This window comes from Kwoniella pini, chromosome 9 (genome assembly GCF_000512605.2).
Source record: "Kwoniella pini CBS 10737 chromosome 9, complete sequence".
Classification (NCBI taxonomy): Eukaryota; Fungi; Basidiomycota; class Tremellomycetes; order Tremellales; family Cryptococcaceae; genus Kwoniella; species Kwoniella pini.
This window is the reverse complement of record NC_091724.1, coordinates 517,870-539,389: the sequence shown is the minus strand read 5'-3', so window position 1 is coordinate 539,389 and position 21,520 is coordinate 517,870. Positions and strand designations below refer to the sequence as shown.

Below are 21,520 nucleotides of genomic sequence, written 5' to 3'. Positions count from 1 at the left end.
TGATATATATATATTTATATCTAACTTTTTTCTGAACGACTCATTTCGCTCATTTATTTAATAATACTTGAATCGACGGTTATCGATCGACTAAGAATAATCACTCGGTCCGGGTTAATTAAGTAGGTGAACCATTTAATCATCTGAATTCACCATACATATAATGCTAATTGATTTATGCATTTTCATGTAGCTGAATTAAAATGTCTACATGCATAGAAATACAACTTGAGACGGAATAACATAGATACAACTTGGCAATTATCTTGCTGTGGAATGTCATGATAAATTGGTAGGATAAACTGTTTCACGATAATGCCTAGCGTAATGGAATGAGGTTACTAAGGAGTTATACGTGATTCACGCTCTACCTCATCAACATCCATATCTATACTAGGTTGTCCAGCTTTCCTGGATGGATTCGATATGGTGCTTGAGGAAGGATCCTGTGAAGGTAAAGTTATATCTTCGCCTGACCAATTTATATAATCAAATTCAGGAGTAAATGGTGATTGAACAGAATTTCCAGGCGCGAGACCTGTATTGACTCCATCTAGATTTTGAGCTTGAATATTTTGTTGACACTGTTTGATATAATTTGTCATTTCTAAATCCTGAGCAAGCATACGATCTTGTATTTGAGCTGCTTGTATAGGGCTAAGAAGAATAGGTATTGTTGGTTCTCCAGTACGACTTATACATGCTCCTATCAACTCATCAAGCTGTTCATCTGTAAGAGGTATATCGGTTTGAGATTGTGAGTCAAGCGGTGTCTGAGCTAGTAAGGTGATAGTTTGGTTTGGCAAGTTACTGGAACTCAATAAAGATCCCCGTGGTAAAGTACCATGTGATAATGACGAGAAAATACTTCCATTAGAAGGAGAGGCAGCCAACAGCGAACTGTCACTAGATCTCATATTCTGTTGCCAAGGTTTGGGACGTGCTTCTAGGGTAGATTTGGACGGTGGTGATGTCTGATACGATGTATGATTAGTGAGCCACAGTATGATGAATAAAATATAAATTTATAGATAAGATCACATACGTTTAGTTCATCCGGTATATCTTTACCCCTCAATTCCTCAACTCTACCTTCTTGAATAAGCTGCACAAGCTTATCAAAAGTCAAATCCGTTTCCGCTTCGTTTCCTAATGTTCCCATCATTCGCATAGCTTCTGTCAGATGTTCCATTCTAGCATTCGAATCGGGATGTTCAATTTCAGGTTTTGACTCCTTTGTTGAAGGTGTATCAGGCGTATCAAATCGTAGAGGGATATTTGACGATGTTTGTTTATCTACATATTGTGTATACACTGAAAAAGGTAATGGATTTTTCTTAATTCTATCGAACAGGCCAATCTATCAGCAACTCAAGGTTAATTGAAACGATGTCCCATATTTGGACTCACCTCGTAGTAAAGTAAAACCATTGAGCTTCGGCAATAGTTTTATCAATCAAAGCAGGTGACATTTTCTTACCCCTTATCGCACTGAAGACTGTCGGTAGTCCAGCCTGTGTCCGTAGACAGTTAGCCTTTGTACGCTCATTCCGTGAGAGTAGGTCGAAAATACTCACATTAAACGCTACATCTTCAGTAAATTTATAATCTTCAAATTCCTTGAAAGTATCCTCGATGCGATTCTCATCTATAACGTCCCCTTTGGTTGACGTTGATGATGTAGAAGGAGATTCTGAGCTTGAAGAGCGATTTCTAGAAGCTGGAACCGGTGGAGGTAACATCGACATAACCTATCAAGAATGAGAAACCTGAGTACACTGATCGAATCGAAAGGTTTGAGTTTATTCTAATGCACTGCCAAGATGAGTGATACCAAAGTGCAGTCTTGGATTTTTTTGATGTTATATCAACGCGTTCCTCTTGATGAGTATCGTTGAACCACTTGGTCATTCCCCACCTCGCTTCCCTGTTACTATATACTAAGTACTAAGCCCTCCCAAGGAGATGTCCAATCAGTGATCTCTTAGCGAGCTTATACTTGAAATACAATAGATTAACGATTGATAAGCGGTTGTCGTCACCTAAAGGACCCTTGTACTGTATTGTACTAAAGGGTGAGTGCTCTTCAGATCCAACGGATTCCGGTCCTCCGCGTGTCCTAGTGAAGTTTACTGTACACACGACTTGTTTTGGTCCACTGATCAAACAGATCTCTGATGTATGAAGGCAAAATGAACTGATAGTGTACTGAGATGAATCCCCGAGGTCTTGTGAATGTATGTTCAAAATTGGGTATATATATGCTAAAAATATATGCAAGCTCAACAAGATGATAGCGTATGGAAAAAGGAATGACGAAGAGCAAGAGTTTATAATTGACTTTCACAGCAAATCCCATACGAGTCAATGATTCCAGAGTGTTTCCTCGGATGCAGATCTGGGAGGTGGAGGTAGATCTTCTTTCATGCTGTTCCAGACCAAGAATGGCGATGTCCACTTTAATGGATTTAAGAGTACAGCTTTTCAAAGTCAAAGTGTGAATGATGAAGTCAAAGTTAATTCGAGCCTTCTATTTCCATATATAATCTGGCATAATTTTGGAACCCGAGAGCCCGAATTACGATGTAAACGCATGGTAGAATTGTCATGCCAAGTATGATGATTATTACCTTCGTATACTCACTGGTATGGTATTCGCGCAGCTCGGATGTAAATTCAAGTTCAAAAACAAACCACGAGGATATTACATGAATCTCACGTGGTGAAGATCGACATTTTACTGAATATGACGATTTCCTCATTCGGCGTTTGAGATCTCTTAGCTATAACGTAAAAACAAGCTTCTCATCTTCCCGATTATTACCCTGATTTCAAAACCTTCTCGGCTTATCTGCCCTCATGTGTCAAGGCACATTCCGATTCCGTTTCATCTGTTTACGTTTAAAAATACGTTTTTCCAAAAATACTTTGTTCGGACATCTGCTGTATGAAATTAATAGTATGAAGATCGCATTGTTATAATGATATTTGATATGTTTTCTAGAATGTATGGAGAAGGAATGTAATAATTATACTATTTTACTATTGAATTTCATGTGTACTAGCAAAGGCTTAAAGCATGTGGCTAATTTAGTACCTTAAAATTCGACAGTCCAACTTTCTCATTGTTTTTCTGATACCGTTGTAAACTGGACTTAACATCTAAACTTCGTTTCAACTATCAACTTGTCTTCAAATCTTCATATCCCTAAACAGACCATTCATTCCATCTATCAACACACATTGCTGTAATTCACATCTTCCTCTCAATAACCGATTTGATATACCCCGCTGGACGGTATTACCCCTTCTTTCGACAAACGTTTCATCATAACCCGAAATTTAGATTAGCTCGAATTACACTCAGGATTTTGCGATTTGACGAATAGAATTTTTACATCTTAGGTGATCAAGGTGAGTCGTACTTCGCATTCGGTTATCGTTTCGCTTTTTGTCCAAGATTGTATGTGAGAGCTCGGTGGAAGATCCCGGATGCCGGATCAAAAGGATCAAAGCTCAGATTAGCTTGATTTGATTGATGGTTCGTGCGTAATGAATGTATGGATGGTACCTGTATTTGTCTTCATGGCGTACCTGTGCTTCATGATTATTTCTGGTAGTGATGTTTCAGGTTATTTGACTTTTACCTTTCCCCTGGAACATTTCTATCTCTTTCGCGATAAAAGACTGGGCGCTTTTTCAGATTGATTAATCTTCGATTGGGCATGATTCCTCATGATGGATTGTTGCTGATCCTTTGACTGGCTCATAGAGTCAAATAAACAACTGTTCAATTACACTTTGCCTCATCCTTTTATATCAATCAGAAAGAGATACATCAGTCGAAATCGTTATACAGCAAGAGTAGCTGAAATAAAAACAAAAAACCGTTGCGTTAGATCGTCGGATGCTGGAGGACGGTTAATTCGTCATCGGTACAATACTAGTCGTTTAGATTGACACCTTACCATCAAGATCTAATAATCTAAACAAAGTTCATAGTTATATTTTCTGCTCTCCCTCAATCCCTGCCAAGAACACCCAAACTCATTAACAATCAATATTGAATACGTTAGCGCAAGTATTGGAGGATCCGTGAGCCAGCCAAGAAGGACATCCGTGATAGTTTTAGCGGCAGCCAAATAGGTCGAAGCGAAGTGTAAAGCACGCTGACAGGAATCAGAGAAGCAAATTTGACCAAAAAGCTTTCAAATCGTAGTCTTTAAATCAATTAAAAGGAACCGCTAGCAAAGATGAACTAAGCTCCGTTCGATCAAGGATTTCAGTGACAGATCCCAACACCAGAAATACTAGAATTTTATTTCGATATCGATTAGACAGGAAAACCAAGCTCGAAACTATATTTCCCCTTTCGATACATTCATCTCTTCCCTTATATCCTAATACGTTCTTCAACATTCCTTTGTACGGCGTATTGCCGTTCCAGCACACAAAAAATGTCTGTTCAATTCGATTTATCACCTCGAGAGAGGATGTTCATGGCCAAGATGGCACTATTCGAAAGTGAAAAAGAGGACAATTTGAGACATAAGCTGGCAAGGAAGGAAAGTAGGAAATTGAGTATGGCCGCTTCCCTAAATAGCGATAATACGAAAGAGGAACCCATGGTAAGCAAATTCGTGAAAGACTTTAGATCAACCACCCCTAGACTGACATTCTACTATCTATAGTTTCCATCCTCATCATCCCATTCCGAATCAATTGTGAAACCCTCTTCTATACTCCGCAAACCATCACTCTTACCGCCCTCATCATACCAAGCCTCTGGTTCACCTAAAGCTTTTCAATTGCCTGCTATACCTTCATCACCTGCTCCTTCCCTACCTTTACCTCCAGCGCCCAAAGTGGAACAGGACTCAGATTTCGGCCCTTCGATAAGCTTGCCTTCTCCAACCGCATCATCCTCTACCAACGCCTTACGTCGAAGATCCAGTAGAGTTCGCTTCTCAGATCAACAATTACAACCTATACCCAATCCTCACCAGATTACACGTTCTACTTCACTGAAAAGTTTACGAAGGGAATCCTCCATAGATGGTCTTCGAGCGGACTTGATCCAAGCTTCCTTTTCGCTTAACAGTCGAAAGTCATCTGCCCAAAGTCAGTCTCTGGGTAGGCGTTTATCAGCTGCATCCATCGGAAGTTCATTCAAGAGGGACTCTTTCGCTTCATCAGTAGGATCTGATCCTTTCGGTTGGGCAACATCGTCGCACGGCTCTGACCTTGATTTGAATTTAAGGAAAGAAAGCTTAGCTGCGATACAATTTACGGATTTAGATGATGAGGTTTTGTTGAAGATGATTGAAGAAAAAGATAAAGGTTTTAAACCTCAAATACTACCTTATCCGAAGATTTCAAGAGCATCATTCAGCTCGAATCCCAGATCCAGTGTTGAAAGTACAACTTCATCAGTATGGTTAACTCAACCGCAGGATGATTGTTCAGATCGATCAGATTTACATTCAGTATACTCAGCTATTGATTCACCTTCATCTGATTTTGTCGGTGATGGTTATATGTCAAGACAATCAAGTCAATTCTCACTTGAAGCTAAATTAAGAACATCATTGAGTGATTCAGCAACTTCCGCTGCTACATCGAGGAAATCAAGTTATCAACCTTCTTTAGCTCAAACTCCTGATTCCCTTCGATCTTCCAATTCCGATAATGAATTTCGAGTACAATGTGATTCTAAAAACTCAGCAACCTTGATGAATATTCAATTACCCACTAGAGCTTATTCAAGTTTGTTACCCTCGAGAAGAAGACGAAGTTCACTATTATCAATATCGATAGTTCCAGATGAACATCTACCTCATTTAAATAGGGGTGAATGGGATGATCCTGAATTAGGATTATCACCACGATCAGGTCCTGTAAGGTCTTTAGGTAGTTTGACCAATTCTTCGAGAAGAGGAACTAAATTGTCTGAAGAGATCATTGTTCAGACAAGTCCACAAGTGGATCAAAATTCCGATAATGAAGAACTCGAAGTAGACGTGGTAATTCCGGTAAAAGTAGAACTTAGATCTTCTCAAGATAGTATAGATTTATTACCTGCTTTACCTTCTCCGGTCAGAACAAGCTTCAATCGTATCGACGAAGTTGAACTTGGTTCCGTTAGTAAAGGACATACAAGATCTGAATCGAGTCTCAGCGCGATAAGCTCATTCCCCATTCCGCCTGATAGGGTTATGGAGAGTATGTCATCTCAACTATTGGATCAAGAGAGTCTGGAAGACCAAGCGTCAAAGGACACCAATGATAATATCTCATCGCCATTGTTGGATGAATACGATGATACACCCACGATTGAGAAGATCATGGAAATCAACTTCAAGCCTGAAGTAGAGGATACTTCTTCGTTGCGAACCCCTCGAATGCTTAATGAAGCTGTACAACCCAAAGAAATTAGCCTCAATTCACCTTTTATCGAACACGATTCTTCGCAGCCTATGCAGATTGAATCTCCGTTACCTGAAATGATAGAGATTAGCAGTGATCCAGTGGAAATCGAAATACATCGTCCGCCTAGTCCGGAGATCCAAGATATCTTGCGGACTGTTCGTCGACCGAGTCGTACGAGAAGAGTATCAGTTGGTGATGAGCACTCAAGTGAGACTGAGGAGAGCGATCTAGGTGAGTCTAATTTCAATCAAATTATTCAAATATCAAAATTTACACACTACAAGTACTAATTTTTTCGTATGTTCTTCAAATCATAGACGTTGTCTCTCCTCTAATAAAAGTGGCACTCGATTCCAATATCGTATCACCTCGCTCAAGACTACTTTCACCACCTTCCAGGCCAACATCATTACGCTCAATCAGTACGAATAGCATCAATACACTATCTTCACTCCGAAGTGGGTTAGGCTTGACATCAGGTAGAGGATGGAGTGGAAGTGAATCAGAAGAAGAAGAATGGATATCTACCGTCAGACAAATTAAAGAACGTAGATCTGTTTCTAAAAGTCCTAAAACTCCCCAACCTATTAAATCTAAAAAATCAAATACATTAACGGTTCAAATTGATCTTGAATTAGAAGAAACACCTACTCCGAAAAAAACTAAAAGATTTTCTTCATCTTCTTTTACTTCTTCTTCTTCTTCTTCTTCAATAATTAAAAATAATGAAAAAGAAAATTCAAATAGATATTCACAATTATCTGAAATCTCAATTATAACTTCAGAAGAAAATAGTATACCACTTACACCACATACACTTGAAATTTTAACACCATCAATAATTGGATTAAGTAGATCCAATTCAAACATATCTTCAAATAGTTCAAATAATACACAACCAGGTAATTTTCCATGGGGTTTATCTTCTCAACCAAATTCACCAATTAAAGGACTTTTTTCAAATAATTTAATTAATACAAAAAAAGAATTAATAACTTCTTTTCGTACTAATAGTAATAATAATAATAATAAAAATAAAAATTTACCAAAACCTAAAATAGAAATTAATGAAGAATGTTGGGGTGAACCTGAAATTTTAATTGATCAATATAATTCGAATTTAAATTTATTAGATTATGATGAATTAAATGAGAATGAAAATTTAAAAAGTTCAATTTCATTAAAACATTCAAATTCTAATACAAGTTTAAAAAGTGATATTAGTATTTATGTTGAAAATGAATTACAATTTAGAAGATCAACTTTAAAATCATTACAACATTTAAGATCGGTTAGTCCTGATTTGTGGATCAAAGATGAAAGTGAAAATAATTTGATGAATGAAGAAATGCCTGAAATGTAAATGAGATTGATTATTTGACATAATTAATATACATATCTTGTTTTAGAATATGAGAATAAATAGAGTAAATTAGATAAAAGTATTTCGTTGTACAGTACATAAATTATCATTGTTTCATCTCTTGGGTTTTTGTGTGATCCGGTAGAAAATATTTGAGATCTGGTTGTACATGCATCTTAATATCCATATTCTCCAGTACTATTTGCAAACGAACTTATAAATCTGGTATCTTGATAATTCAGTCCGAATTGTGCATCTATGTATTTTCGGTGAATGATCACAGAAAAAAGTCTGATTCGAAAGGTGGACTCGAAAAGTGGAGGGGAATTTCCTAATTACGAAAAAAGGTTAGGAATATTCGGCCGATTACTCGTATTCGTAACATTTTACGAAATGCGTCATCTTCTTCTATAGGATTTCTTTATAAATTGCCACCCAATTGTAAAAGAAAGTTATCAATATATATAAACAAGTATCATACTTTTTTTGAAACGAAGAATAAATATTCTAAATGAATTAGGTAGAAAATCAAATCCAATTAATTTAGTCTTTGATTTTGGTTAATTAAAATTCATCGAAAAAATAAATATATTGATAATGTCCACAACAATGAATGAAATAATACCATCATCATCATCATCATCATCATGTCTTCCAGAACAACTTCAACCTGCTAAAAATGAATCTTCTTCTTCTTCTACTTCATTAAAATTAAATGACAATATAAATGAAATTGAAGATAAACCAAAATCATCAATATTTTCACGTAATGAAGAAAGTCCAATACATAATGTACCTATGAAAATTATAAGAAGACCTTTACCAAGTGAATTAGATGAAAATAAAGTATTAAAATTTATGAAAGAAATGAAAGTGAGTTTGATTTTTGATTTTTGGTTTTTGGTTTTAGGTTGATTTTGAAATTCTTGTATAATAATTTTGTCAACAAAAAAACTGATATTTTTTTTTGATTTTTTTGATTAATTAGGATGGAGATACATTTACACCTATTGAAATTATAAAAGTTAAATCAACTTTAAAATCAAATCCAAATGGACCTAAAGAAAATTTTTATTTTTCAATGGGTGGATGTCATAGATTTGAAGCTACAAAAAGATTAAATTTTGAAACTATTAGAGCAAAAATTATTGAAGTACCTCCTAGTCAAATGAGAATTTATTTAGGTGCTGGATCACCTTTTTGAAGGTTTTATTGTGAATCTCTTTAAGGGGATGGGGATGAAATTAGATATAAAAATTAATATAAAAATTGAATTTTTATATATCGTAATAAATTATATAAATCTTTTTTTTAACTTTTTAAAGAAGAGTAAAAGAATCTTAATTTTGATAGATTCAATTGATATAAAGTGGTTTTAGTTTGTTGAAATTGACAATGAACGATTTGATGAATTAAATCATATGAGTAATAAGAAAGCATAATTACAAATTGACTTATATAGATAATATAGAAATATAGAAATAGCTATCTCCTTTATGTACTTTGCATTCTTATGTATTTTAGTACTTTAGTACTCTCGCAGATTTAACAGTTTCCAATTGGAAAATAGTACTTTCACCTCGCGTTTACATTTCTTACTATGAGAAAGGCATTTACTTGTATGCCCTTCCCATGCAACTGGATCTTAGGCTTCGGCCAACGTGATTCCTACTACAGCTTGCTCTCACACTCGCCAAAATAATTTCCGCAATCAGGTAAATTTAATGTGTCAGTCATGAGATAGGTAACACAATTTCAACCACAAAGACAGTCCGAAAGTATGCAGCACATACACTTCAGTGATCGTGGATTGGGTTACATGCTCAATGAAAAAGAAAGAGTAAATAATAAAATATGAAAACCCTAACTTATCAACCTTAACTATTCAAAAGTAAACTACGTATCTACCCAAAAAAGAAAACGTAGTAATACTTCCAAATCTCCTCTCTCTCAACTCTTTACATCCTACCTACAACTAACTAAAAATCTAAACAACCTAATTGATTTGTTTTAAACCATTTGGTGAACGAGTTTAGACATAGCAGCTTCTCTAGCTCCGGTATCACCACCTTCAATGTAAGTTGTGAATTTTCTTGGTCTCCATCCACCGTTAGGGTTAGAAAGTTTGAATGGCCATAAAGAAGAAGTAGCTTGTTTAAAGTTAGGTCCACAAGTAGCGATTTCATGAACTAAATCTTCAATACAGATAATACCGTATTTACCAAGTTGTTTTTCAATGATTGAGTTATCAGTGATTGGGATTCTTGATCCATCAACTTTAGCGTAACCTCTTTTGTAAACTAATTCTCTGATAGCTTTAAGGTTAACTTCTCCGTAAGTTACGTATGGGTTAACCAAGTTTAACATTTGAGTAGTAGCTTTGGTAACTCTGATGAAAACACCATTGTTAATTTGAAGTAATCTAAGTAATTGAAGAATCTTCTTTGGTTTAGGAGCGATTTTAGAGATACCCTTGATTCTGACAACGAAGTAAACTTTTGGTTGAGCGGCAACGTAGAAATCACCAGTCTTTCGGGCTTCTCTCTTAAGTCTAATCTCTTCTTTCTCTTGTTGAACGTATTCTTTTACGTATTCATCGGCTCTCTTGAAGATGACCTTTCTCTTAGCTTTTTGGGCCTATATCACAGAAATCAAATAATCGTCAGTAAAGGATACTCTACAGGTAATCATTGTTTCCATTTGATATAGAATGTTGAAATGAAAATTTTCTTGTTCAGCCCCGAAAGATGGTTAATTACGAGCAGCATTGTCTAAGCTAGCCGTGTGCCGACGGACGTCGGTGTTATGCATCATGAAGATGTGGAAGGTGGTGAGGAAGAGAGATTTATGTGTTTCCCATGTGACATCTATGATCCTTTCTGCTTCTATCGCTCCTCTAAATCTCCAATTCATAGTCCTGCAGATTGTCCAACTCTCCTTCAAAGCAATGATCATTACGAAAAGAAAAGAAGCTCACCTTTCGGGCTTCAGCGGCGGCAGCCAATTTGGCCTCTCGGGTGGCCTCGTTGGTTCTTCGCTTTTTGAGCAAAGTCTCTGGGACGGCAATTTGCTATTAAGACAAAATCTTTCAGTCAGTATTCCATTCAGACTATTCCATGATCCAGCTTATCTAGGTTCTAGAGGATGGCAAGGGAGATGACATAGATGAGGGGTATATTGAATTAAAGGGTTTATCGATATCCCTGCCATCCTCTTTGACCTTTCTACGATGTCTTCTAACTCACCTCGGCGGAAGGCACACTGTAAAGAGATGACATGTTAGTATGGCTGTTCTCCGATCGGCGATGACAGGCGTGTACTGACCTGGTAGAAGGAGCCATTTTGATGATGTTTTTGAAGACTTGAAGGTTAAAGAAAAGGAAGGTATAAATTTAAGGATTACTTTTGAAGAAGTTTTGCACAAACTAGCAAACGACCAACACAATGCAATCCAGCGGGAGAGGTCTCAATCTCGAGTAACAAGCATAGGCAAAATGTACAATTAACTATGGTGGAGTCAGGATTTTCCAGTAGCGTGGTTTACCATGAATTTTCGTCAAACACCAAACTCCGATAAATAACGCCGAGAGGCAAGCTCATTTACTTTAAAAGGTATTTTAACAGTGATAAGATATTACACGTCAGATAAGTGCCACATCTCACCATACATATCTCGAAATTGTAAAACCAAATTTCCATGTCTATGCGTGGTTTGACTGTAAGGTTGCATGGCAATTGTCTCCCTACCTCTCTCTGCTCAGTGGATTGGTTTGTAGGTTTGATCAAAGTGATCATTTACATTAGTCTGACGATTTGGCTTCTTTTCTTCAACCACAAAAATCATTTAAACGTATCTCCTGGATCAATCATCCTTAATTTGGTATACGTATTTACGATGGTGAGTCAGCTTTTTCCCGACTCCTGCCTCTCAAGGAGTATAAGCTGATTTGAGATTTATGTAGTCTTCCGAACTTGCTGCTACTTACGCCGCTCTTATCCTCGCTGACGAGGGTATTGAGATCACCGTGGGTATCTACATTTCCTACTTAATAAGACAATCACACAGATATGATATGGAGGTTACGAGAAGAATCACAGTGCTAATAATCTCTATTTGATTAGGGTGACAAAATCGTCTCTCTCGCTTCTGCCGCCAAAGTTGAAGTTGAACCTATCTGGGCTACTCTTTTAGCTAAGGCTCTTGACGGTAAAGACGTTAAAGATCTCCTTACCAACGTTGGTGGTGGTGGTGCTCCTGCCGCTGCTGCTCCAGGTGCCGGTGCCGCCGCTGGTGGTGCTGCCGCTGAAGAAGCTCCCGCAGAGGAGAAGAAGGAAGAGGCTAAGGAGGAATCCGATGATGACATGGTGAGTTAGATTATCATTTGCACAAACTGCATCTGCTGCTTTCAAAGATTGAATGATGAAAGACTGAATGATGGAATGCTGATAATGTACTTGTCTTTAGGGTTTCGGTCTTTTCGACTAAACATCTCGATTATCATTCGATTTATCCAAAAACTCAACCTCAACCAACACCTTTGGAAATTTGGTTTATCAAGTATGATTTGTATATAAATTCATGCATTGTTAGCCATTTTCCCCACCTTTTATGTTCGCGACGCGATTGAGGCATTCTGGATATCGTTGTATCGAGGCCTATCCATCATTCAAAAGTTCTCAAGAGCAAAGTAATACCACACTGAATGAAATTCCATCATTAATCATAGCATACTACTGATTCATCCTAACAGTATAGTAGGATTACAATAAACCATCAAAGCTATATTTGTTAAAATCAAAATCAAATTTCGGGTCAAACTTTTTCTGCTTATTATCATCATTAATATCCCTCAATTCTTTTTGAACCTGAATTTTACTCTCGTTTTTAAGTTTTTGAATTTCTTTGTATCCTTCAATACCTAATGTTTGTTGATTTTCCTTCAAATCATCCCATCTTAATTCATCGTTATCATTATCTTTTCCATTAATTTGATTATTACTTGATGAGGTTTTTTTTACATCACTCTTATCTTTAAAAGGTTCATTGATATCATTAATTTCAATTTTATTAGTTTTATTAATATTAATAATTATTAAACTTAAATTAGAATTAATTGATTCAGGCCAACAATTAGGTAAAATTTTAAATTGAATATCTTTAAATTCTAAATCATCATCATCAAATTTTAAATTTAATGAAATTTCATTTAAAGGAATATTTGATAAAGAATTACATTGAGATTTAATTAAATTAATACTTTCCTATTTTCCAAAAAAAAAAAATCAAGGTTAATTAATTTAAAAATGGAAGTTAAGAGTTTATTTATTTTGATTTTTAAAACTTAACTTACTTTAAAAGTTGGTAAAATTGGTCCAATAAATGATTCTTCAATTTTAGGAGATAAATATTTTATAAATTTATTAGAAGTTTCAAGTTTTTTAATTGATTTATCATATACATGAATATTAAATTTTGGAATTTCCAAGATGGGAGAAGGAGTAATTGTGGAAGAAGTAATTTGTTTAGAAGTAGAATTTTTATTTGATAAAGAATCTGAAATTTGTTGGGTAAATTCAGAAGATTGAAACGAAGTTGGATTTATAATATTACAAGAGTTTGAATGGTTTTGAGATTTTTGAATTTTAAAAGGTGAAATAGGGTATTCAATTTTTTCCCAAGTTGGACTTGACATTTTGATCTTAATAAAAGTGATTTTTATTTTATTGATAAATATGTTATTTAGATTGCTTTATTTACGATTAAATGTAAATATTAATTTGAATTTTATTATTTTCTTATGATGACCTTTTTTTTGAGTGAGTTGATGTAGAAGAAAAAGTTGAATTTGGTTTTCTTTTTCATACTTTATATATGTTTGACTTGGTTAACGATACTCAACTCATTGTCTTCCTCATGTACCTAAGATCAATGGATGTATCGTCCTTGTTTCTCTTAACGCGTCAGATACAAGTCAAAGAAGAGTAAAAAGGATTCAGATCATCATACGCGTTAGTAATCTTAACATCCTTTTTTATCAATATAACAAAGTTTTCAAGAAGAAGAAGAAAGGATGTTCTGTAATGAAAGGATAAGTTCATGAGTTTGATACCATACTCCTTCAGTTTAATTTCAGTTGAGTTAAAGGCTACATGGCGAGATTCATAAGGCGGCGATGAAGGTATAAGGTAATTGATAATGTGATACGTTGGTGATTTTTGAATATCAACCTATAAACAAACCTACAACGTCCATTGTGCCCCAAATTAAGTATTCTAAAAAGATTTTATGATGATTGGTAATCGACGTCAAGGTTTTCGCCCATGGTATAGACCCCTCGCCAAATCGAATTATCGACAAGCGTATGATAATATCGAAAATAGTCCAAAAAACTTTGATACTCAGAGACGCTGGAGTATATGTACAATACTGTTGATACACAATCACTTGTAATATAGTATTGATCGATTCTATAACTAACAAATGCTGATTCATAGCTTGAAACCCTATCGAGATATCGGCTGAAAATGTTGAAATTCCAATACCGATAATTCGAATTGTTATTAAAGCTATCGTTACTTGTTTGACAGCATGGTATGCAATTGAACGCAATTCTTTCTGATTATTTCTGAGATATTTGCTTTTTTTCATTTGTAATGATCGTACAGTTGAATTTGAATCTAAATTTGGGTTTGAATTATTGATACCCCATCCAGCAAGTAAATTTTCTAAACCAGTCTCATTTTGATTATGAAACATTCTCTGTTTATTTATTCCAAATTTATCCCAATTTTCCTTTTTATCAAAAATTAATTCATCCTCGTCAGTTGGGGAGAACAACGTATTTGCAAAGTTTGATTGTTGAGTTGGTTCCCAATCCATCGGTTCCCCATCAACTGGAATATCAGGAATCGGTTGATGTAAAGAAGCTTGACCAAATATAGGATTTGCTGTAATTTGTCGGTGCGAGATTGTGTTGGACAGCGATAAAGAGGAAAGATGATTTGTAGGTGAAGAAGGAGGATTGGGTATGGAGTATCCAGTTGTGGTTGTAGTTGAATTCATAGGTGTCGATGTTAAGGATACTGGTCTGACTAGCTTAATTTTCACGGGTTGTGAGATGCGAATGCTCGTCAAAGAATGGATAATGAGCTATAGTCATATTCAGTTCAGTATCACCCAACCACTACAAATCACACCAGGACTCACCGCTACCTCCAAGGCAAAGGCTACTCGTAGCAAGGTTAACGGAACCCGACTTGAGTCGTCAGTTTTGATGCCCAACGATGACAGACTTCCAATCACTCGCAAGACCGTTATCAACAACATATTGCGCTATGGATGTATTTTCATCAGCTCGTTCAGGCAATGTAGGCACTTTAGAAAAGCTTACAACCCAGATATTCTTGCCTTCAACCTTGATCTGATCTCTATTACGCATCCGCCTAAGCCAGTAGGGATCCCATGCTATCCATAAAACCGAGAGCAAGTGAAAGCCTAGAAGCCAGAAAGGCTTAAGAGTGATATTTGACAGCTCGTTGTTCAGTATAGTCTGTAATCGAGAAGATGATGTAGTGGCTAAGCCGATTCATCAGCTTAAAGCCTTCCAGTTGCATTCTGTAACCGCGTATCGCTCACCCAAGATTCCACGACCCATACTCAGAACAGCGCTCATCCACCATAACAATCCCCGTACTCTCCATACAATGATGTCCACCTGTCCAACTCTGTTTAATGCGGATTTACCGGAGCTAGGTCCAGCTGTCCTAGATCCCCTGTCTAAGGCGGAAGACCAAGCTTGAACTTGAGCTCTATGATCGGATTTTTGTAATGCTTCATCAACTGCAGGCTGACAATTCCTACATACGGGCGGATAACGGGATTGCAATTTAGCCAAATAGATGGGCAATTCAGCGAATAAAGAAGGATAAGAGGGATCCTGTGGGTCAACATTTAGCTCATCTACATAATCAACAATCATAAAAATCATAAGAGGGCAGATTTAGTAAGTTGGGCAGATGATCTTGACCTACATCATCATCTGGTAGATAGTTGGCCAGCATATTCATGATTAACGTTTGATTTGCCAAGCAGCTATGGCAAAATGGTGAACTCGTTGAAAGTAAGGAAGAAGGTATATGCGATGAAGAAGGTTTGGCTATTCACATAACTCGATAAGCTAGAGGTAAACGTTTCTCGACGACTTTCAGCTTACCCCTGAGCGAGAAAGATCTTTCATTGTAGGCTGTATCGTGCATAGCAGGAAGATCAGAGACCATCTCGCCTGTCTACATCCAGTTGAGAAGTCAGCTAGTCCTAAGGGGGGTCGTTAAGAATGGAGAAGCTGAGCAAGCGGACATACTTCATCTTTGATATTCCAGCAGCCGCATCTGTCGCACTTCCAATTCCATTTTGTACCTACTTCAGCTATTTTACCTTTTCCTTTACGGTCAGGTGTAGATGGATGAGGAGGAAGTAAAGAAGGTGAAAGACAGAAGAAACATTGTACAGCTACTGGACGAGTTGAAGAGCGTAATAAAGGCATCGTAGCTTGCGTAAGTTCGATGCGCTTTGCTCATGGGAGTAGTGATACCATAGGGAGCGGGTTGAGGTTGTTCCAAAATATGTAATTGATCAAAGCATTTATATCAGAATATATGATGATGATCTGTTACCAAATTGATATTCAATTCCAAGAATCAAAACATCTGTGACGCGTGTTTTGACTTTTTCATCATTCATATTGCATAATAACCCTATGACATCTGATATTTAGGAAATTTATGAAGTCAAATATATTGAGCATATTCATATGTAAGCTGCAACTCATACATATGCCGGACAAACTGTCTAAAGTACTAATGCATACATGTATGGAATAGCAGAAATGCACGGAAAACCTGATCTGAGATAGCATTACTAGTTTCGCCCTGTTAATAAACCTACTTCATCTACTTCGTCCTTCTTTGTGCCATTCTGCTGTTTATGGGGGTCCCCATATATGTCAATGCCTATGATCAATGGTCGTCGGCTTGCTGTCGCGACAGGTTATGCTTAGTAGAAAACTCACCTGCTGCTAAAGAATCGATTAAAAGCTGTAACCTCTGTGGACCCATCGTTGGATCTGCCTATAGATAGATCCATTAGATATTAGCGTTCTGCCGTTTTTAGATAGGCCTAATGCAGGATGGATTAACACACCTCTCGCATTTTCTCCAGATCCCCTCCGAAACCCTCAACAAGCTTATCCATGTAAACTGTTTTAAACTTATTCCTCCTTTCCTCTTCTTCTGTATCTATACTTTTACCCTTCATTTTCGAAGTCAAGAAAGAAGGTAAATTTGATGGTGGAGGAGAAGGTGAATTTGTAGGATATCTTGTACGTATTTTATTTTGTTTAAGTGACAAATTATTCGATTTTGAAGGTCCAGCTTTAGATTGATCAATTTCTGATTCTGATTCTGAATCTTCACTATCTGATTCGGAAGATGATGAGCTTGATTCAGAAGATGACGAGGAGGATGATGATGAAGCAGAAGATGAAGAAGCTTGGTCTACGTCTATCTTCTGTATAGATTTGGCAGGAGCAACTTCTTCATCCTCGTCTGAACTTGAAGAATCATCTGAGGACGATGAAGATTCGGAAGCTTGTCTTCTACGTCTTTTTCTCGAACGCCTATTTGCTTTTGGTGCTGGTCTCGGTATATCTGCTGCCATTTTGATGAGGTTCGATGCTCTATTGTCCTTAGTCTCGTTGTTGAAGTTGTGATACCAACGCTAAGTATTCAAACATCATTCAGCAAGTCGAGCATCCAGTGGACATGAAATCTTTATTGGTAAACGTCAAAAATGATCCCACGTGTTGCGTTGTTCCTAGAAGACGGAATCAAATTACTTAACTATTTGCCACCCAGATCCCCTTTGAAGCTGACCTCATCTTAATTTACCCACAACTCAATAATAAACCAAATACAGATAATCTACTTTGTCATTCTTTTCTTCATCCTCATACTCCCCTAAAACGGTAGTAACTGAGGAGAATCGGCTCCTACTACCTCTCTAGCTTATTGTGGGTACACTCGCAGGATGAGTCGATCTCAATCACCAGCTTCGTCATTGGACTTCTTCGAATCGGAACCTTCATCTGGAGAAGAAGAATACGTACCACGACCAAGACGCAAAGTCGGTCCTGCTGCTGGCGGATCAAAGAAAGTACTTGGTGGACCGAAAGCTGGGGGACCGAAGATCAAGATCAATCTCAGAGCACTGCAAAGTGCTAGAGATGTAGGAGCTGCTCATCCTGCTGATGGACCTATAGAAGAGGATGATATTGGTGAAGCGGAAGAAGATGATGAAGGTTATTTCGATGGGATGATAGGAAAGCGTGGGATAGATCTTTCAAATCAGCCTCTGAAAGCAGATCATGGTCTTAGACCACTGTGGGTAGATGACAAAGGAAATATGTATGTATCTGTGATCACCTACCGTACACATCTCATTCATTTAAATGCTAACGGAAATCGCTTTGATTAATCAGCATCGTCGAAGCGTTCGCTCCTTTCGCAAAGCAAGCTCAGGATTTCTTAGTGGCTATTGCCGAACCTGTCTCACGGTCAGTTGGTCTAATACTAGTAGATACTCGTCAGCTGATTTTGCCTGATAGTCCATCCTTAGTACATGAATATAGAATAACAAAACCCTCCTTGCATTCAGCTATGTCAATCGGTCTAGAAACAAAAGTCATAATAGAAGTGTTGTCAAGATTATCAAAAACCCCGTTATCGATGAAATTGACAGCAAGAATAGAAGAATGGACAGCATCTTTCGGGAAAGTCAGATTAGTATTGAAGGATAATAGATATTTCTTGGAAACAAGTGTACCCGAGTTCCTTCAAACTCTTATGACGGATGAGGTAATCAGGGACTGTAGAGTGACTAGAGAAGTAGAAGCTGGACCAACGGTATTCGGTGCTGAACAAACAGCTAGACCCAGAAGAGATTACGCTATTCCAGGTACAGAAGAAGCTAGAAGAGCAGAACGAGGAGAAATAGAAGCGGATGCTATAGGTCAACAAAACAGGGATAACGATGCTCTATTAGGAGCTGTTATTGGTATTGGTGAAGGTGAGCTCCTGTATCTTGCCTACAGTACTGATAAGCTTGCTGATGCCACGGTATAGCTGATGAGATGGACGATGAAGACGATGCGGTTCATTCATTTGAAGTGTCCGGAGAGAGGATGGAGGAAGTTAGAAGACGATGTAAAGATATTGATCTGCCTGCATTGGAAGAGTACGATTTCAGAAATGATACGGTTAATCCCAACCTCGATATACAGCTCAAACCGATGACAGTGATCCGACCTTATCAAGAAATGTCATTAGCAAAGATGTTTGGTAACGGTCGTGCTAGGTCAGGTGTAATTGTATTACCATGTGGTGCGGGAAAGACTCTAGTCGGGATCACAGCAGCTTGTACGATCAAAAAAAGTGCTCTGGTCCTATGTACTTCAGCGTGAGTTGACCGAATATTGTTGATGTAAGGCGACTTGGTCTTATGCCGTCCTTGCATTTTAGGGTGTCTGTCGCCCAGTGGAAACAGCAATTCTTGCATTTCTCGAACATATCGGAAAGGCAAATCTGCGCTTTCACTCAAGGAGAAAAAGAAATGGTACGTCAGCTTAACGATATTATATTTGCAAAGCTGACCAGTCATTCGTAGTTCACAACACCAGCTGGTATTGTAATATCGACATATTCGATGATTGCAAAGACTGGTAAACGAGCGCACGATGCGGAGAAGATGATGCAATTCCTTCGATCAAGAGAATGGGGCTTCTTACTTTTGGACGAAGTACACGTAGCACCCGCGGACATGTTCAGGAAGTGTATCAACAACTTTAAAGTTCATGCCAAGCTGGGTTTGACGGGTAAGCTGTTCTGCGGACTTCGAAAGCATAGCTTGCTAACGCGAGTTTCGATTAGCTACTCTGGTCAGAGAAGACGATAGGATCGGTGATTTAGGATATTTGATCGGTCCAAAGTTGTATGAAGCGAATTGGATGGATTTGGCTAAAAACGGTCATATCGCTACTGTACAGGTAAGTCAGCCTGATTAGTCCCCGTTCAAGTCAGGTTAGCTGATGTGCGTTCCAGTGCGCTGAGGTGTGGTGTCCCATGACTCCCGAGTTCTATCGAGAATACCTTCGAAATCCTTCGCGGAAGCGAATTCTACTACACGCGATGAACCCCAATAAAATACAAGCAGCTCAATTCTTGATCAATTACCACGAGAGCAGAGGAGATAAAGTGATCGTGTTTTCTGATAATGTGTTTGCTCTGGAAGTGAGCCAATCCTCCTATCATGAGCGGAACTCAGCTAATCAGCAGTATAGGCGTATGCGAAAAAGCTTGGTAAATCTTTCATTCATGGTGGGACACCTGAGGGAGAACGTTTGAGGATCTTGTCAAGATTCCAACATGATCCACAATTGAACACCATCTTCTTGTCGAAGGTTAGCTTAATTTTGCTTCATATAGCTGAAAGCTAGCTGACGGGCTTTAACAGGTGGGAGATACGTCTATCGACTTACCGGAAGCCACGTGCTTGATACAAATCTCGTCCCATTTCGGTTCGCGTAGACAGGAAGCGCAAAGACTGGGTCGTATCCTTCGAGCGAAACGAAGGAATGATGAAGGGTTCAACGCTTTCTTCTACTCACTTGTATCGAAAGACACGCAGGAAATGTACTATTCTTCGAAAAGACAAGGTTTCTTGATAGATCAGGTAAGCTGGTAGCCGCACGTTGTGAATTGCTCGAACCAACTGACATCGCAATTCAGGGATACGCTTTCAAAGTAATCACTGAACTACACGGCTTAGAATCGATGCCCAATTTAGTATTTCCGACAAAAGCGCAACAGATTTCATTACTCGAAGAAGTGTTGAACACGGGTGACGCAGCAGCTGAGACCGCTGATCATTATATGCGGTTAAATAATGGTAAACACATGAAAAGACCAGCTGGAACTCAACCTGCATTATCGAATTCCGGTGCTATGCCGGCTGTTCAAAGATTCACTGCTCCACTGGAACATTTGAGTGGTGGACAGAATCTAAGTTATAGAGAACAGAATAAATCTGTAAAGTGAGTCTGGCAGCACTGTTTGCATTTAAATGAATATCTTGGATTGTTATGCTGATCATTACCTATTTTGGAAATGTAGTAAGGAATACATGAGAGAAGATAGACAGAATAAACGTGCCGGAGTGAGTGGGAAAGATCAACACTCATTGTTCAAGAAAAGGAAACAGGAGATGGACGCTATCAAAAAACAGCGGGGCACAGGGTAATACCTCTGTAGCACACCGACTCGTCCATATTTATCTCCACCCCAGTGTAGCAACATTGTATAATCGTAGAAACAAAGGGAGAATGCTGCTAATGGAGCAGGCGCATCTTGTCATGCATTATATGTTGTATAATCCTTTCAGGCTGTTGAATGTCGTCACAGCTGCGCGGACCTAGTGGAAAGGATGACGGCCAGTAGAGAAGCAAGAGAAGGAGACTACTGTCTTCACTCGCGCAATAATCGATATCTTATTACACATCATCCATGTAGCTGCCTTGCGTGACAGCTCAACCCAGTGTAGCGATCCCACAATATAACAGAAACAAGGGGGAAACACTGCAGATAGAGCAGCCGGACAATCCCATACTTGATATGTTG

At 37.9% G+C, this 21,520-nt stretch overlaps 9 protein-coding genes across 9 annotated transcripts; 4 read left to right on the top strand and 5 right to left on the bottom strand.

Moving 5' to 3' along the window:
* Nucleotides 1–341: 341 nt before the first annotated feature.
* Nucleotides 342–1,748, bottom strand: I206_106483 (uncharacterized protein; the record flags this gene model as incomplete). The annotated part of the gene is made up of 4 exons (XM_019158982.1): nt 342–974; nt 1,046–1,343; nt 1,411–1,514; nt 1,578–1,748. 4 exons carry the CDS (start codon nt 1,746–1,748, stop codon nt 342–344), a joined length of 1,206 nt encoding a protein of 401 aa, XP_019008120.1.
* A 2,709-nt stretch (nt 1,749–4,457) lies between these two features.
* On the top strand, nt 4,458–7,792 carry I206_106482 (uncharacterized protein; the record flags this gene model as incomplete). The annotated part of the gene is made up of 3 exons (XM_019158981.1): nt 4,458–4,628; nt 4,692–6,660; nt 6,747–7,792. 3 exons carry the CDS (start codon nt 4,458–4,460, stop codon nt 7,790–7,792), a joined length of 3,186 nt encoding a protein of 1,061 aa, XP_019008119.1.
* Nucleotides 7,793–8,389: 597 nt separating this feature from the next.
* Nucleotides 8,390–8,996, top strand: I206_106481 (uncharacterized protein; the record flags this gene model as incomplete). Its single annotated transcript, XM_019158980.1, has 2 exons — nt 8,390–8,665; nt 8,781–8,996. 2 exons carry the CDS (start codon nt 8,390–8,392, stop codon nt 8,994–8,996), a joined length of 492 nt encoding a protein of 163 aa, XP_019008118.1.
* Nucleotides 8,997–9,802: 806 nt separating this feature from the next.
* On the bottom strand, nt 9,803–11,133 carry I206_106480 (60S ribosomal protein uL30; the record flags this gene model as incomplete). Its single annotated transcript, XM_019158979.1, has 4 exons — nt 9,803–10,429; nt 10,770–10,862; nt 11,038–11,053; nt 11,117–11,133. The coding sequence occupies 4 exons, from the start codon at nt 11,131–11,133 to the stop codon at nt 9,803–9,805; spliced, it is 753 nt and encodes a 250-aa protein (XP_019008117.1).
* Nucleotides 11,134–11,687: 554 nt separating this feature from the next.
* I206_106479 (ribosomal protein P1) lies at nt 11,688–12,278 on the top strand (the record flags this gene model as incomplete). The annotated part of the gene is made up of 4 exons (XM_019158978.1): nt 11,688–11,690; nt 11,755–11,817; nt 11,915–12,157; nt 12,258–12,278. 4 exons carry the CDS (start codon nt 11,688–11,690, stop codon nt 12,276–12,278), a joined length of 330 nt encoding a protein of 109 aa, XP_019008116.1.
* Nucleotides 12,279–12,553: 275 nt separating this feature from the next.
* Nucleotides 12,554–13,485, bottom strand: I206_106478 (uncharacterized protein; the record flags this gene model as incomplete). Its single annotated transcript, XM_019158977.1, has 2 exons — nt 12,554–13,054; nt 13,144–13,485. 2 exons carry the CDS (start codon nt 13,483–13,485, stop codon nt 12,554–12,556), a joined length of 843 nt encoding a protein of 280 aa, XP_019008115.1.
* A 530-nt stretch (nt 13,486–14,015) lies between these two features.
* I206_106477 (uncharacterized protein) lies at nt 14,016–16,335 on the bottom strand (the record flags this gene model as incomplete). The annotated part of the gene is made up of 7 exons (XM_070203324.1): nt 14,016–14,942; nt 15,000–15,125; nt 15,184–15,368; nt 15,429–15,729; nt 15,824–15,948; nt 16,006–16,078; nt 16,153–16,335. 7 exons carry the CDS (start codon nt 16,333–16,335, stop codon nt 14,016–14,018), a joined length of 1,920 nt encoding a protein of 639 aa, XP_070059425.1.
* Nucleotides 16,336–16,709: 374 nt separating this feature from the next.
* I206_106476 (uncharacterized protein) lies at nt 16,710–17,507 on the bottom strand (the record flags this gene model as incomplete). The annotated part of the gene is made up of 3 exons (XM_019158975.1): nt 16,710–16,801; nt 16,861–16,918; nt 16,992–17,507. The coding sequence occupies 3 exons, from the start codon at nt 17,505–17,507 to the stop codon at nt 16,710–16,712; spliced, it is 666 nt and encodes a 221-aa protein (XP_019008113.1).
* Nucleotides 17,508–17,876: 369 nt separating this feature from the next.
* On the top strand, nt 17,877–21,143 carry I206_106475 (uncharacterized protein; the record flags this gene model as incomplete). The annotated part of the gene is made up of 12 exons (XM_019158974.1): nt 17,877–18,253; nt 18,328–18,402; nt 18,454–18,914; nt 18,971–19,304; nt 19,367–19,460; nt 19,512–19,719; nt 19,775–19,890; nt 19,946–20,134; nt 20,185–20,304; nt 20,358–20,576; nt 20,633–20,937; nt 21,017–21,143. 12 exons carry the CDS (start codon nt 17,877–17,879, stop codon nt 21,141–21,143), a joined length of 2,625 nt encoding a protein of 874 aa, XP_019008112.1.
* Between the last annotated feature and the right edge of the window lie 377 nt (nt 21,144–21,520).